This window comes from Myotis davidii, unplaced genomic scaffold, assembly GCF_000327345.1.
Source record: "Myotis davidii unplaced genomic scaffold, ASM32734v1 scaffold43, whole genome shotgun sequence".
NCBI lineage: Eukaryota > Metazoa > Chordata > Mammalia > Chiroptera > Vespertilionidae > Myotis > Myotis davidii.
Window position 1 is genome coordinate 2,653,405 of NW_006294590.1, and position 14,960 is coordinate 2,668,364.

The 14,960-nt window shown below is 43.5% G+C and overlaps 1 protein-coding gene across 4 annotated transcripts in view; it reads left to right on the plus strand.

Annotated features, from left to right (window-relative positions):
• Positions 1-11,112, plus strand: part of ZNF10 (zinc finger protein 10) — an 11,600-nt gene extending 488 nt beyond the window's left edge. For 2 of the 4 annotated variants that reach the window (XM_015567206.1, XM_015567209.1), the window contains exons 2-5: positions 7,245-7,334; positions 7,820-7,946; positions 8,297-8,392; positions 9,621-11,112. In XM_015567206.1, coding sequence (XP_015422692.1) covers positions 7,302-7,334; positions 7,820-7,946; positions 8,297-8,392; positions 9,621-11,083 — 1,719 coding nt within the window. In that variant the 5' untranslated portion in view covers positions 7,245-7,301 and the 3' untranslated portion in view covers positions 11,084-11,112. Of the gene's footprint in view, positions 1-4,256; positions 4,442-6,415; positions 7,335-7,819; positions 7,947-8,296; positions 8,393-9,620 lie in introns of those variants that run through there. The other 2 variants (XM_015567207.1, XM_006768769.2) reach the window with 2 other exon arrangements.
• The last annotated feature ends 3,848 nt before the right edge of the window (positions 11,113-14,960 follow it).

The window sequence follows — 14,960 nt, forward strand, 5'->3', positions numbered from 1 at the left end:
CGCGGGTCCAGGCGGCTCACGGTTCGCGCGCGGCCTCCCCGGCGTCGCTGAAGGCGGCCGCCTCCTTTCCGTGAGCGTCGGGCACTTTCTAAAAGGAAAGTTGTGTCGCTAGAAGAGACCCAGCGTGGCTACCGTCGCTTGTTAATGTGCAGGGCGTCCTGGCGGTGTGTGCACGTTATAAAGGGAGTGTTTGCTGAAATGCATTGCGTTCTCAAGGTGTAATCGGATCTGCAACTCCAGCTGTGCGTGTGCACATGGGGCGGCACCCTGTGCGCAGCCCTGGGTTCTGCTGGGGGCACTGTGGGAGTCCTACATCCACTTTTCCTAAGTCTGGCAGACGAGGCTGGACAGCTTCCTGGGTGCCAGTTTGCTCTAAAATACTCATTGAAAATGTCAGCCTTACTAATATTTTTAGTGTTTAAGATCAAGCACTTGCCCATTGCAGATGCCAAATACTCATGAACTTATTCAGAGTATAAACAGATCCTGTTCTCTTATGTGTTTACTTTGTTATTATTATCTTTCCTGTTCTCTTTTATCAAGAAGTGGCTAAAGTGGTTGCCCGGCCCATGTGGCTCAGTGGTTGAGCGTGGACCCAGGAGGTCAGGGCTGGATTCCCATCAGGGCGCATGCTGGGACCTGCAGGATGCAGCCAATGGATGGTCTGCTGTCATGGATCTTTCCATCTCTCTATCCCTCTCCCTTCCTCTCTGAAATCAATAAAAACATTTTTTTAAAATATATTAGAAAGAAAATAAAAACATATTAAAGAAAAACAAAAAGCAAATGCTCCATATCCCTGAGAGAAGCACTGCCCCTGACTAGGTCTTGCCAGTAAGGACAGGGCCCTGTGCCTGGTGTAAGAGACCCCTTGGTCAGCTGTGGGTCTCTTTGTACCTTTGTTCAGCCCACGGTGCTTCTTGTACTAGGGACTGGGAATAAAGAGGAAGAAACACTAAACTTTCCCCGATAAAGTAGGGAATGACACAGAAAGGAAAGACATTTGATCTTGTAGGATGTATTGGGTTTTTGCCAAGAGGCAAGAAAGGAAACAACATTCCTGACATAAGAATAGTATGTGTTACCATGGTGATAGGAAAAAGTGTGGGTAGTTGTGGAGTGCCACCTCAGCGTTTGGATAGGTTCAAGCTTCGGGCCAATGAGAGAGCACAGTCGTTTCATGCCCACGTGTAAGTGCTAGCTTGGAGGGCAAAGCCCTCCCAGCACACTTATAGCTAAAGGCTATAGTTGTAAGTTTGAACCTATGATCCGAACACATGGTCCCACATGTCTGAGTGATGTGGATAGAGTTCAGGTGCACGTAATTGATTAGGATCGAAACCCACGAGAATGTTGTAAACATCTTGACCACGCCCTTACTTTGCCTCGTGGAATATGGCTATAAAATAAAGACTTGGCTTGTAGTCTGTGGCCCGCACGATCCCAGATTGTAGGCCGGGCTGAGGGACACCCCCTTCTGTGTGTGAATTTCGGGCACTGGGCCACTAGCCTAGCTATAAAATAAAGACATGGCTTGTAGTCTGTGGGATACCTTCCGGACAAAGGATACCATGGTGGCGGGCCGAGGCAGAGGTGGTTCAGGGTGATCAGGCCAGGAGAGGAGGGTAGTTGGGGGCAAGCAGGCCGGCAGGGGTGGCAGGGCCACTAGCCTAGCTATAAAATAAAGACATGGCTTGTAGTCTGTGGTGCTGTTGCTAGCTCTTCATCAGAGAGGACAGTGTCCCACCCAGACCCAGCTTTTTTCTCTTGTCTGTCTTTTCTCCATCCTTCACCGCCCCCTCTCAGGCTCACGAACCTGGCTGAGCTGGCACATAAGGCTCCCAATGTGGGGCCTGAGTGCGGGGACATTGTGATTGTGGGGTGAAAGGAGGCTCCATTAAGGCATGTGTGCAGAAAGTGAAAGTAGGGTAGGGAGCAAGGTTCAGTAATTACTGGGTGTAAAACTTGGGACATTCATGATCACAGGAAGGGGATCCCTAAAAACAATGCTTAGTGAAGCATTGTTCAGTTTTTAAGGAGAAAATAAGCAGTAGAAAATAGGAAGGTAGGAAATAAGCGGTAGAGAAAAGAAAATAAGATAAGAAATAGAAGATAGAAAATAAGATTGAAAATAAGAGAAGTTATAAGATAGAAGATAAGAAATAGGAGATAGAAAATAAAAGGTGGAAAATAAGGTAGAAATCTCTTCGGTTTTTTTAAGCTACTGTAAAGCAAGCAATGGCTGTGGTTGATGTTTGAGGAAGTAACTTATTTCTGGCACAGAAGTGACCTACATTGTAAGCTCTTGCGGCAGTTGCATTGTTTCTGGGCATTGGTTATTTCTGCTTGTACGACCTGATAGCTCCAGACCCAGAGTTGGAGGTCTCCAGCTCTGCAGGACCGAGGGCTGCTCGTTTCCATGCAGCAGTGAATGAAGAAGCTGAGGAAGGGACCAGACTTCTGGCTGAGCTGGCGCGGCACATAAGGCACCCAGCGTGGGGCTGAGTATGCCATGCCCAGCGGGCTTGCCACAGGTAGTGTGATGGACCTTTTTAGGGCCAGTGAGGTAGAGAAGGGCCCAACCTAAAAGATACGAAGTGCATGCTAAGGACTAGGTCCATTTTCCTGTAAGTTCTGGGAGACCAACAGAGAATCAAGGAGTGAAGTTTGTGTTTTACAGAAATGATGCTGATGTAGACACTCACTGGTGTGGGAGAGACCAGGGGCAGAAAGCCAAGCGGGGTGTCCAAGTCGAGAATATGAGGCTTGAACCAGGGCATAGGAGCAGGAACCTAGAGCAGGGTGTTCAGGGGAGGGGTTTTACAGGATGTGGTAACTGATGGCATGTTGAGAGAGACACCACCATTGCTGGGTCTGTAGATGTCACACTTTGTTGTTAATTTATTTTTTTAGAAGGAATGTGTTTTCAAGGGATGGTATTCCAGAATGGGAAGGAATTACTCCAGGAAGGGGCGAGGTTGGTGATGCTCAGGTTTCAGAGTGGCTTGAAGGGTTTGTAGCTGACAAGGTGGAGTCAGTCCTTAGCCTTTTGCACGTTGTTGGAACCGGCTATTTTCACGGCAAGTTTCAGACAGCACTTTTGTTCTTTGGGCAGGTGTGTGCACGCGCCACGCAAGGTAAAGCTGGCTCTTCCCATAGTGGGATCTGAGCAGGCCGCCTTTCTTTTGACATCTCATAGTTCTCCGCTTCAGTAATCTCTGCTTGTTTAGCTGATGTCTTACTTGGCATCGTTTATTAATTTAAGGGATTAACATCTTTCAGAACTTGAAATAAAAAAGCAAAATCATTTTATTTCCTCCATTCGTGTGGAAAATTACGAAATGCCAGTCATCTCTCTCTAGATCCATGGCTTATTGTATAGGACATACCTCAGGAATGGCCGGGTGGAAGTGCTGCGCAGGACAAGGCGTGTGGGAAGGGCCTTCCCTGCCGCGGCACATGGTCACCAACCGGAAGCTCCAGGTGTTTGCTTCATTAACTGAGAATTCTTACCCTGTGTCTGGTGGTGTTCTATGTGCTTTACAAATAGTGACTCGTGTAGTTATCGTAGGGACCCTGTGAAGTAGGCATATTTCATCCCCATCGCGCAGATGGAGAGACCGGGATGTGGAAAGGCCCCGACGTCACCAGGAAGCAACGCAGCGGGTTTGGAACCCGGGGTCTGGCTGCAGAACCCATGCTGTTGGCCATAGTTGTAACTATGCACCTGAGTCCGGGACAAGGATAGAAGACATAGTGGTCTTTTCATTGTAGACATTGGTCCCACTGTGCGCCCCACGATGGGGTAGACAGTGGGGACAAAGCAAGTACGTGTGTTGTGTCTTGAAGATACCCCGAGCCTCATTGGAAATAGAGACTGGAAAAGACTGAGGATGCAATGGTTAAGCTAATCATAATGTTTGAAAGCAGTAGAGAGACTGGGAGGTACCACAGATGAAAACTAGGAGAAGGAAGCAAAGTAAATAATGAGCTTCAAGAACAGTTGAGAGGCCAGCAGTGCCCTCTCTGGTAGGTGTCATTGGTGAGACTCGTTCATTGTGTGGGGGCAGAAGCCATAGCGCTTTTGCTTATATAAATGTGTATAAAATTGCAGTGGAAATTGTTAATATCTCCAGAAGAGAAAGGGGGCACATCATATTAAAGAGAATAAAATACAAAAGAAGTATAAATGTAGACGAAATAAAAATGTTTCAACACAGTAGTTAAGAGATTGAAATTTAAAATATAGTCTAAATTTAAAACAAGTTAAAAATGCAATGTTTGTAGACTTCTGCTTCTGACCAAGATGGAGTAACAGGGAGTGATTTATCTTCCTGCCCAAACAACAGCAAAAAGGCAAAGTACATGAAACAATTGTTTGAAGACACTGGATGTCAGACAATGCAGGACAGTCATCTCTGGGAGATGGAAAACCAACGAGGTAAGCCCTCTGGTCGCCCCACGGTATTGCCTGGAGAGGGCTTCCAGGTCACAGCAGAGGAAGGTGAAACTGCAGTGCAGCCCAGCAGACTCCAGTGGGCATGAGCAGCATCTAGAGCGCAGTGAAGGGAAAACTGTCAACCTCAAATAGTAAGCAAAAATATATTTCTACAACAAAGGTAAGGCAATGTATAGAATGGGAGAAAATATTTTTTATATGTTTGCATTGATTTTTATTTTATTTTTTTTTAAATGTATTTTATTGATTTTTTACAGAGAGGAAGGGAGAGAGATAGAGAGTTAGAAACATCGATGAGAGAGAAACACCGATTAGCTGCCTCCTGCACACCCCCCATGGGGAATGTGCCTGCAACCCAGGTACATGCCCTTAACCGGAATCGAACCTGGGACCTTTCAGTCCGCAGGCCGATGCTCTAAGCACTGAGCCAAACCGGTTTCGGCTGCATTGATTTTTAGAGAGAGAGGAAGGGAGAGGGATAGAATGATAGAAACATTGATGAGAGAGGAACATCATCAGTCGATTGCCTCCTGCACGCCCCCACGAGGGATCGAGCCTGCATCCCTGGCATGTGCCCTGACCAGGAATTGAAGCGGCAACCTCCTTGTTCCTGGGTCGATGCTCAGCCACGGAGCCATACCAGTGGGGTGGGAGAAAATATTTAGAAATCATGTATATCTGATACTGGCTTCATATCCCGAACATTTACAGAAATAGAACTTAACAACAGAAGTCAAACAACCCAAGTTTAAAATGGGCAGAGAACTTGAACAGACATTTCTCCAAAGAAGGTCATACAAGTGGCCAAAGCACGTGACAATAATGCACACTAAAGCCACAAGGAAATGCCACTTAACAACTACTAGGCTGACTATAATAACTATTTCAAATGGAATCACATATGTTGGCAAGTTTGTGGGAAAACTGGAACTCTTGTGAATTGCTGGTGTGAATGTAAAATCATGCAGCTGCAATAGAAAAGTTTTGTGTGTCCTCAAAAAGACAAACTTTAAAATTACCATATGACATAGCAGTTCCACTCCTAGGTATATGCCAAAGTAATTGAAAACAGGGACTCCTGCAGATTCTTGTATGCCAGTATTCATTGCAGCATTATTCACAAAAGCCAAAACGCAGATAAATGGATAAACAAAAGGTGGTCAGTCTTTACAATGGCATATTACTCAGCCATGGAAAGGAATGAAGTTCTTGCTACATCATGGATAAATCTGGAAAATATGCAAAGTAAAATAAGCTGGACACAAAAATACAAATATTGTATGTTTTACTTAGATGATATTTCCAGAATAGGCAAATTCATAGAAACAAAGTAGACTAGAGGTTATTGGGGCTGAGGGGAGGAAGGAATATTGCTGAATGTTTAGGAGTTTCTGTTTGAGGAAAAGTTTTGGGATTAGTAGTGATGGCTGCACAACATTGTGGATATAATCAATGCTGCTGAATTGTACACTTAGCAGAAAATTTTGTGTATATTTCACCATAATTATAAAGACTAGTAATGTAATATACTGAAAACCATTTAATTTGTATGCCTTGAATAGGTAAATTGTATGATATGTGAGTTATATCTCAATAAAGCTGTTTTAGAAATGTACAAAGGCAAAATAAAGACATTTATTTTGTCTGACTTACAGAAGCCAAAACAATTTGTTATTAGCAGAACACGTTACCAGAATGTTAAAAGATGTCCTTCAGGGTTAAGGAAATGAAACCAAATGGGAATCAATCTCTACAACAGCGGTTCGGAACTTGTGGGTCACGACCCTTTTGGCGGTCGAACAACCCTTTCACAGGGGTCGCCTAAGACCATCCTGCATATCAGATATTTACATTACGATTCATAACAGTAGCAACATTACAGTTATGAAGTAGCAGTGAGAATAATTTTATGGTTGGGTCACAACATGAGGAACAGTATTTAAAGGGCCAGAAGGTTGAGAACCACTGCTCTATAAGAAAGAATGACAGGCACTGCCAAGTACACAAATAAAAGTATATTTATTAATATTTAAGTATCTTTAAAAGATAGCTGGCTGAGCATTAGTTTTCTATAGCTGTGTAACAAATTTCCACAAATGCAGCAGCTTCAAACAGCACTCACTAGCTCACAGTTCTGTGGGTCTAAATCTATTGAAGTGTGGCTATGTTTTCTGCTCTGATACCTAACAGCTGATAGCAGGTGTTGGCTGGTGTGAGTTCTCAGCTGGAGGGTGTGTCGGGTGGGGGGTGGGGGATGCACTTCCAAGCTCACGCTAATTCCTGGCGGGATTCTGTTCCTACAAGGCTACAAGGCTGAGGTCCCTGTTTCTGTAGTGGCTGTCGGCTCCCCTAGATCACCCACACTGCTTGCCACATGGCACCTTCTACCTTCAGGCCAGTAATGCTCACATGTTTGTTGTGCTTCAGATCTTTGGCTTCCCTTCTGCGATTAGCTGGAGATATCATATTTCTTATCTGTAAAGTGAGGATGTTAGATCAGGTCAGTTTTTGTTTTGTTTTTCGTTAGATTTCCTAAGAAAGAATTTGTGGTAGTAAAATAATTTGATTCCAAATGAAATTTAGCATTGAACCTTGGAGGTTAAGGGGGGAAAGGCAATGTACGTACCTCTTTTCTTCCTACCCCTGGGCACTTGTGGACTATCTCTGCTGTTCCTCTGCGGTGGTTTTTGAGTTCTATCCTGCTGGGAAGAGGGAGTTTAGGCTGAGGATTTATGAAGCGTCCCAGGCACAGCTAACTTTCCTCATGTTTCTTTCTTTTCTCCAGCTTTGCCTTCTTGGATCTCTCATTCCTCAAGAAAGTATCAACAAGCACACAGAGGGCATGGAAGCCCAGTCACTCCCTGCCCGGTTCCCCGTAAGCTGAGCTGCCTTCTTTGTTCTCCAGCTTAGAATCTCTTCTTCCTTAAGTTCTGAAGTTCCTTTGCCCAGAACTTCAGAAATTGTATCTCAGACAATCTTCTCCAGGAGACTAGCACCATTTATTTGTTTTATTGGTAGGAATGGTTTTATTTCCTTTCACATAAAAAAAACCTCAAGTTTATGAGTAATGTGGCCAAGTAATAGTCAAGTGAGGTAATACTGAGGAATGAAGCACTTTTTGTCTGCACTTTTAAATAAAAGTGCTTCTTATAGTTTCTATACCTAAAGCTTAGCAGAACTGGTTTTGGGACAATAAGTACCTTTTAGGACTTGACCAGAATCCAACACAAATAGTACCGACTCCTAAATAAACTCATGTTCACCTTCTTTCCCTCCCCCAGTGCTCTCTGCCGAAACTCTGTCAGGATTCAGGAAAGGGAGAGAGACGATCTGGCTCAATGCAAACTTGTTCGTGTTTAGGCACTGGTGACCTTCAAGGATGTGCTTGTGAACTTCACCAGGGAGGAGTGGAGGCTCCTGGACGCCGCGCAGCAGGTCATGTACCGAGATGTGATGCTGGAGAACTATAGGAACCTGGTTTCCTTGGGTAAGACGAACCTCTGTTTTTGGAGATGCCCTGCCTGTGATGGTTTTGGTTCTTCTTTGACCAAAAGGTATGGAGACCCTGAAGCATGTATCAGAGTATGAGCTTGGGTTCAGGGACCTAATATCTTTGGGGCATAGAATAGGGGTTTTTTTACTCCTCCTTTCGTGGGGGAATTAGTTTTGATTTGTTGAATTTATAAAATGCACATTTTGCTGCCTCTGTAGCCTTACCTTATCTGCTCTTCAGAAGTCCCCGTGGTCTGGGGCTGGTGTTGAATCTGGGAGGCCCCTCTGGGTCCAGCTCAGAGTTCTGCAACCCTTGCCCAATTCCGTATCTTTCACTGTGAACAGGACATCGCCTTCCCAAGCCTGATGTGATCCTCCAGTTGGAAAAAGGGGAAGAGCCATGGCTGGTGGAGAGAGGGACTCGCCAAGATGCCCATCCAGGTGAGGGTCAGACAAGTGCACTGCCGGGCGTAGCCTAGATTACCCATTGGTCTAGCGTCCCTGGAGATAGTGATCACTAGCTCTTATTTCCTCAGAAATAAGCACTAGTGACCAACTCTTAGATCGCCGTTCTCTCATTTTTACAGAATCATCTTTCTATCTTTGCCTGTCTTTTACCTTTCACGTAGTCCCTCCCACAGCCTCTGTGTGTGGGCTGGGGACCCCAGCACCCGCCACTGTCCTGAGTTCCCTCTGCCAGTTAGGACACTGCAAGCAGAGCTCATCCGTTCCCACTGCCCGTTTCCTCTTCCCCGGAGCTACTGCTCTCAAGCACCTGTGCTCTCGCCACACTCTTGCTCTTTATTTAATGTCTTTTCAATTTATACCTATTTTATTTTCATCTTCATATGTAAAATGCAAATTGTTATCTGAATTCCAAACATCACTTCTATTCCCTACTTCCCTGTATAGAAAACCAGCCTTCTAGGCTAAGAGACAGAAAGTACTCTTTGGTTTTCCTCTTCCTTTGTTCTCTGTAAGTGATCTTTTCACAGATTTTCCTTTCTGAGCTCAAAACTCAGACGTTTACCCCCTGAGCCCTCTTTGGTGTTGCTTGTCTGAGTCATGCTGCAAACACCCAACCTCACCCGAGCCGAATAGCCAGGGCACTTACCCGTGACCCGTGGGGTCAGTACAGGCACAGCTTCCTAGGCCACGTGCCGCCTGTATTCATTTCTGTCTGACACCCAACGTCTAAGTCTGTCAGGTGTGTCCCTGCACTCGGGCTGTAGGGCTTTGGTGATGCAGACCAGAGGCATTGCCTGGCATGACTGCATTCGTGGTCTAGGAACATTGTATCGGCTGCAGTGTGAAGAATGCCTGTCACGGGGAGGACCTGGGACAAATAGGCAGATTGGGTCTTACATCATTAATAGTAGGATTCGATAATGGGAGTGCCACCCTTTCTGTGGGATTGGTTTTATTGCCCCCCCACTCCCACTTCACCGAATACCCTGATTCCAGTCCTGTGGTTTCTCCTTACTCTCTGCTCCTTCTGTGTACTGTTACCTAGCACATTTCCGTGTACTGCTGTGTTCATCTCTATCAAGGTTTCAGAACCATGTCTGAAAGCAACTCTGTATGTCTTATATTTTTCTCTCCACATACATCCCAACATTCTAATGTTAATTTTTTTTTTAGTTATGCAAACCTTTTTCATTTATTTCAGATTGGGATACTGCAGTTGAAATTAAAGCAATTTCCAATAAGAGTATTTCTAAAGATAAACAATCCTATGACATTAAAAAGGAAGGAATGGTAAAGAGTGATCTGTGGTATCTGTCCTTAGAAGAAGTCTGGAAATGTGAAGATCAGTTGGACAGGTGTCAGAAAAACCAGGACAAACGTTTGAGGCAAGTGGCATTTACCCAGAAGAAAGTATTTTCTCCAGAAAGAGTCAATGAACATGGTAAATTCAGGGAAAACTGTCTTCTTCCTGGTCAGCTATTACAGAGAGAGTATTTCCACAAACAAGACTCATGTACTAAAAGTTCACAAGGTGATTTAGTTATTAGCTGTCATCAGGAAAGCTCTGTAAGTAATAGTAGTGAATGTGGCCAAACCTTCTGTCGGAACATTCACCGTATTCAATTTGCAAAAACTCAAACACGAGATAAATCCTATAAATGCCCAGAGAATGATAACTCTCATAGGCATGGCCCATCCCCTGGTATATCCAAGGGTATACATAGAGAGAAACCATATGAATGTAAGGAATGTGGAAAATTCTTTAGCTGGCGTTCTAATCTTACCAGGCACCGGCTTATTCACACCGGAGAAAAACCCTATGAATGTAAAGAATGTGGAAAATCTTTCAGCCGTAGTTCTCACCTCATTGGACATCAAAAGACTCACACTGGTGAGGAACCCTATGAATGTAAAGAATGTGGAAAATCCTTCAGCTGGTTCTCCCACCTTGTTACCCATCAGAGAACTCATACAGGAGACAAACTCTACACATGTAATCAGTGTGGGAAGTCTTTTGTTCATAGCTCCAGGCTTATTAGGCACCAGAGAACTCATACTGGGGAGAAACCTTATGAATGTTCTGAATGTGGGAAATCTTTCAGACAGAGCACACATCTCATTTTGCATCAGAGAACTCATGTTCGAGTGAGGCCCTATGAATGTAATGAATGTGGGAAGTCTTATAGCCAGAGATCTCATCTCGTTGTACATCATAGAACTCACACTGGACTGAAACCCTTTGAGTGTAAAGATTGTGGAAAATGCTTCAGTCGAAGTTCTCACCTTTTCTCACACCAAAGAACCCACACTGGAGAGAAACCATACGAATGTCATGATTGTGGAAAATCCTTCAGCCAGAGTTCTGCCCTCATTGTGCATCAGAGAATTCATACTGGAGAGAAACCATATGAATGTTGTCAGTGTGGGAAAGCCTTCATTCGGAAGAATGACCTCATTAAGCATCAGAGGATCCATATTGGAGAAGGGACTTATAAATGTAACCGTTGCAAAATTACATTTGTCCTCAACTCTCCATTTATAGTACGTCAGATAGCTCACACTGGAGAGCAGTTCCTAACCTGCAGTCGGTGTGGGACAGCACTTGTTAATAGCCCTAACCTTATGAGACACCAGACAAGTGATATTAGAGAAAGTACATATTAATATAATGAATATGAAGAACTTTTCACAAAGAACAGTAACTTTACTTAGCTTTGTAGAACTCTCTGGAGCAGTGGTTCTCAACCTTCCTAATGCTGCGACCCTTTAATACAGTTCCTCATGTTATGGTGACCCCCAACCAAAAAATTACTTTGGTTGCTACTTCATAGCTGTAATTTTGCTACTGTTAAGACTCGTCATGTAAATATCTGATACGCAGGATGTATATTCATTGTCTGTGACCCGCAGGTTGAGAACCGCTGCTCTGGAGAGAAGCTGTACAGCTGTAATCCATGTGGAAAGGCTTTCAGTCTTGTACTGAGGACGTCACTAACCCATAGTGTGTGTATGAATTCACTTCTGAGGGTCAATTAACAAATTTTCACATTTTATGAAAAATAATTGTTTCCATACAAAGGTTTTCTCTTCTTGGAGAGGATCCTAAATCTTTAGTTTCTGTCCATGACCCTAAAAAAGTTTAGGAAGAGAATCTGTTTTAACTCTGTATAAATGGCTCTCCTGTGTATAGGGACTGACCATTATTTGTCATTCTCTAGCAAACAATATATATGTTAAATGTTCAATAGTAAAATGTTTATATCTTTCCCAGGGGAAAAAAAATCTAGAAATGATTGTGAGAATCGACGAGCTTTCAGAACTAGAAGGAAAATGATTCTGTTTAACTCATGCTCTTGTATTGTTGAGACCCTGTGAATTGGCTCAGGGCTCATATTTTCAAAAAGGTCTGTTTTTATTGATTTTTGAACAAGTGAGAGACATCAATGTGAGAGAAAACATTGATCGGTTGCCTCCCACAGGCACCCTGACTGGATGGAACTGGCAACCTGGTTATGTGCCCTGATCAGGCATAAAATTGGCAACCTTTTGGTGCACAGGATGATGCTCGATCAGCTAAGCCACACCAGCCAGGGTCGGATTCACAGGCCCCTCCATTACTGCTGCTCTCCTCGGTGCTTACATGTGTGTAACATTCCTATCAGAACCGGTTTTCATTGTAAGCAGTGGTTCTTTGTGTGAATGGAAGAGAAGCCCCTTAGACTTTCTGATAACTTATGGCCCAATTTTTCTCAACTGTATAATGGAGGTACTACCAGTGTCTACCTCAGAGAGTTGTGTGAATTCGTTTGATAGCGTATATAATGTATTTAAAACAGTGCCTGGCAAATAGTGCTATCTGTGTTGAATAGTAACATTAGCAATATTACTATTTTTAACATCCTAAGGAATGTGGGAAGAGATGTGTCTATGGATGATCACTGAAATATCATGATGGTGCAATTTGCAATATAAAAGTGTATAATGAAATGCTTATTTATAGTGTATCCATGTAATATGCTGACATTAAAATTATGAAAAGTTCAGTAACAGGAACAATGTTGAAGCTGTCATGTGGTATGAAAAGAGCATGATAAAAGTACATAGGGATTGCCCTGGCTGGTTTTGCTCAGTGGGTAAAGCTTCGTCCTGCGGACTGAAGGGGCCCCAGGTTTGATTCCAATCACAGGCATGTACCTTGGTTGCGGACGCATCCCCAGTATTGGGTGTGCAGGAGGCAACAGATTGATGTTTCTCTCTCCTAGCTGTTTCTCACTATCCATCTCCTTTCCTCTGTTAAAAAAAAACCATTAAAATATATATTTTTAAAAAGTACATAGGGATAAAATCAAATATGCAAAAAAATAAGTGAACTGTAAAAAATGAAATGAATGTTGCTCAAAACTCTTAAATGGTCAGATTAATAGTAGTCTACACATTGGTGAATTTGGCATTTACTTTTTTTTAAGTATATATATATTTTTTTTTAGAGGAAGGGAGAGCGATAGAAACATTGATCAGCTGCACACTCCCTACTGGAGATGTGCCCACAACCAAGGTACATGTCCTTGACCGGAATCGAACCCGGGACCTTTCAGTCTGCAGGCCGACGCTCTATCCACTGAGCCAAACCGGTCAGGGCTGGCATTTACTCTTTTTTTTCTTTCAACTTTTCTGTTCTTCCATCTCTTCTAAGAATACATATTACATTTAGGATCAGGAAAATAATCTTGTCAGTGATGGGATGTTTTCCAAACTTCTTATGTACAAATAAGCTAGAACTGTAAGGGAGATTGAGAAGGTCACAGGATATAAGATTAATATGCAATAAACTTTCAGTTCTATGTACTAACAGTGAACAATTTAGAAATGAATTCAGAAAATCTCATTTACAATGACACAAAAATGTGGAAGAGATAATGAAACAAGCAAGGTCTGTATAGTAAGAATTGTACATTGTGGAAATTCCAGAAGATGTAATAAAGAATACATAAAACGTGGTAAGTGGAGTAATACTAGTCCAGAATGGGAAAACAATGTTAAGATGGCAATTCAGTGTTGTACATGTCTTCAAATTTTTTGAGTTATTAAAGTGTAAATTAGAACTGTTATCATATGAACCATCAATTCCATTCCTTGAATTTAAAAAAATGACCATGTAAAAAGATGCCATGTGTAGTAATTCACAGCATGTGAATGGACAAATTTTGTTTTAGCACTCAGTAATAAAATGTAACAAAAACAACATCATGGTTAAATCTCAAAAAACATTCTAAGTAAGTCAGACATAGAAGAGTATATACTATATGATCCATGTATAAAATTTTTCAGAATATGACGTGCGCTGACCACCACGGGTGGCACAGAATGATGTACCAGGCTGGCAGCCGGGGAAAGGAAGGCCCTGATTGGCCCTGATTGCCGGCCAGCCTAGGGACCCTACGTGTGCTCAAATTTCATGCACCAGGCCCCTAGTCTATAATGACAACAGATACATCAGTAGCTGCCTGTGGCTGGGGTTGGCAGAGTAACAGTGCAGGCAGGACCATAAACGCCTTTCATATGGAGTGAAGCTGTATGTTGTGTGTAAATTATACCTCAAGGTTTTTATTTGAATTTGGAATTCAGAAAACCATGGACTTTTGGGAAACAAAAGCTGCAGCTCCAAATGAACACTAATACCAATAGAAAGAAACTATAGACTGCTTGATATGATGTAGCCAATCTGCTAAGCCCTTTAATGCATTAGATTATTTCTATAACTTTGAAGAAAATAGTAATATACCTTCTATAGTTAGGGCAAATTGACAGTAAATAGTGGAGCTTCATTTGAGAAATAACTAGCAAGTGTGTGGCAGATCTCAATAAAATAATGTTTGACCGAGTAGAAGGTTTTATAAAATTAGCTATTGTAATATAGAAAATACTTTTCAAAAGATTGACACATTTAAAAGATTCCCCCCACACAGACCAAAAAGAATGTTTGAAAGTGCCACTCGCTAATTTTGGGGGGTGGGACTAAATTTATTAAAATGTTACATTAATATGTAATACAGTTTTGAGTTGTGAAATTGTAAGTTAGAACTTTTACCAGAAAGCATGGACCTTAGTACACTTATGCTACTGCCGTGTTTGTTCTGTTACTGTCAATTACTTTAATTCCTGGTATTAATTAAAGCGGACAGGGCCCGCTCCCAGGCGGGGCAGGATAGCCAGAGCTTCCGGCTGCAGCACGGCCCCTCCCGGCCCTCGGCTCCCCCCGCCCCGTGCGCCGGAACTCCCGCGGAGGCTTCTGGGAGTTGTAGTTCGTTCCTGGGCCGTCAGCGGCTCCGCCAGGCCCGCGGAGCTTCGTTCCGCAGCGGGCGCCTGGCAGCCGTTACCCGGTGCGGTGACCGACTGGAGTGGGCTCCTCTCCCCGGGAGCCGCCGCGCCAGCGCCCGGAGGGGCGCCTCAAAGTCTAGCGCGAGGACGCAGTTTTCTGGCTGCAGACCCGGGGGGTGGAGGCAGCCAGCCTCCCCCAGACCCTCCCTCTGCCCTTCAGGGT